Source organism: Dipodomys ordii, unplaced genomic scaffold, assembly GCF_000151885.1.
Source record: "Dipodomys ordii isolate 6190 unplaced genomic scaffold, Dord_2.0 Scaffold202, whole genome shotgun sequence".
NCBI lineage: Eukaryota > Metazoa > Chordata > Mammalia > Rodentia > Heteromyidae > Dipodomys > Dipodomys ordii.
In genome coordinates, this window is record NW_012267418.1 from 1293432 (window position 1) to 1295274 (window position 1843).

At 47.2% G+C, this 1843-nt stretch overlaps 1 protein-coding gene across 1 annotated transcript in view; it reads left to right on the forward strand.

The window, feature by feature from the left end:
- The window catches only part of Lsm2 (LSM2 U6 small nuclear RNA and mRNA degradation associated), an 8523-nt gene extending 6911 nt beyond the window's left edge, over positions 1-1612 (forward strand). The window contains exons 3-5 of the mRNA XM_013034974.1: positions 100-130; positions 240-299; positions 1133-1612. Of these exons, the coding sequence (XP_012890428.1) occupies positions 100-130; positions 240-299; positions 1133-1258 (217 nt within the window). The 3' untranslated portion in view covers positions 1259-1612. The remainder of the gene's footprint in view (positions 1-99; positions 131-239; positions 300-1132) is intronic.
- The last annotated feature ends 231 nt before the right edge of the window (positions 1613-1843 follow it).

A 1843-nucleotide genomic window follows, 5' to 3' on the forward strand; every position in this document is an offset into this window, starting at 1 on the left:
TGACTGTCCCAACCACATTCTTTATTTTAGCTAGAAATCACTTCTATGTTGATTATAGTATAAATTAATTTAGTTCTTCCCTCTCTTTGCCTTTGACAGCATCTGTGGAACCCTCCATTCTGTGGATCAGGTGAGAAATACCAAGGACTCAAGAGTTTAGGGGAGTGGAGAGAGCTTAAGGATTGGATACTGATATCTTGTCTCTAGGGCTAATAATAATGTTTATTTTCCTTTCTTAGTATCTCAACATCAAACTAACTGACATCAGTGTGACAGATCCTGAGAAATATCCTCACATGGTGAGTTGGGGTGGTGCAGAAAAGCAGGAAGCCTGCAACTGGAGTGGTCAGAGGACATTTGTGTTTGTGTGTGATGTGTGAGTGTGTGTGTGTGTGGGGTGTGTGTGTGTGTGTGTTTGCATGGGTGTTTGCTAGTCCTGGAGCTTGACCTAAGGGCCTGGGCACTGTCTCTAAGCTTTTTTGGCTCAAGGTGCTCTACCATTTGAGCCACAGTGCCAATTCTGGCCTTTTCTGAGTAGGTTATTGGAGATAAGAATCTCACAGACTTTCCTGCCTGGGCTGGCTTTGAACCTCGATCCTCAGATCTCAGCCTCTTGAGTAGCTAGGGTTATAGGCATGAGCCACCAGTGCCTAGTATGGAGGACATTTTTTTCTTTCTTTTTTTGCCAGTCCTGGGGCTTGAACTCAGGGCCTGGGTACTGTCCTTGCTCAAGGCTAGCACTCTACCATTTGAGCTACAGCTCTACTTGTAGCTTTTTCTGTTTCTGTGGTACTGAGGAATGGAACCCAGCGCTTCATGCATGTTGGGCAAGCACTCTACCACTTAGCCACATTCCCAGTCTATGGAGGACATTTATTTTGGGGGGGGGGTTCAGTTGTGGGGCCTGAACTCTGGGCATGGGCACTCTCCCTCAGCTTTTCAGCTCAAGGTTACCACTCTACCACTTGAGCCACAGCGCCACTTCCGGCTTTTTTTCTTTTTGCTTATGTGGTACTGGGGAATCGAACCCAGGGCCTCATGCATGCAAGGCAAGCGCTCTACCACTGAGCCACCTTCCCAGCCCCTATGGAGGACATTTTTTAAAAGGATGTTTTCATATTTCTCTGTACAGTTATCAGTGAAGAACTGCTTCATCCGGGGTTCAGTGGTCCGCTATGTACAGTTGCCAGCAGATGAAGTGGACACACAGTTGCTACAGGATGCAGCAAGGAAGGAAGCCCTGCAGCAAAAACAGTGATGGCTCCTACTCCCTTTCCCCTCCCTTGTCCATTGGTGACCTTCTAACTTCATGTCCCAGCTAGTGACACATCCCCCCCACACTTGATTTTTTTAATAGTTGCTTTTTGTTTTGTTTTTTTTTAACTAAAGGATTGGGTGGGTGAGAAGAATAATAGTATAATAATGGGGGCAACTATCCTCCCCCTGTTAAGGGGGATAAAGAGCCTGGGGAACAACAAAGCCTTCCCAGTACTCAGCATCTGCCTTTCACACTCCTTCCATGGATTTGGGAACCTCAGGTCTTTCTAGGGCAGCATTTGGGGGATGGAAGGCATCTGTCCCGCATCGGGAATAAAATTTATGATGCAAAATTGAGTCTTGGTTCTGTGGTCTGTGCTCTGACAGCAGGAGACTGAGGGAGGGTGGGATGCGATGAGTGTGGTGGAAAAGGTGTTCAGTTCTCCAAGATCTGGGATTCTTCATTTCCAGCCAAAATTTAAAAGTCCCTAGCATGGGCTGGGAAGGTGGCTCAGTGGTAGAGCGCTTGCCTTGCATGCCTGAGGCCCTGGGTTCGATTCCTCAGCACCACATAAGCAAAAAAGAA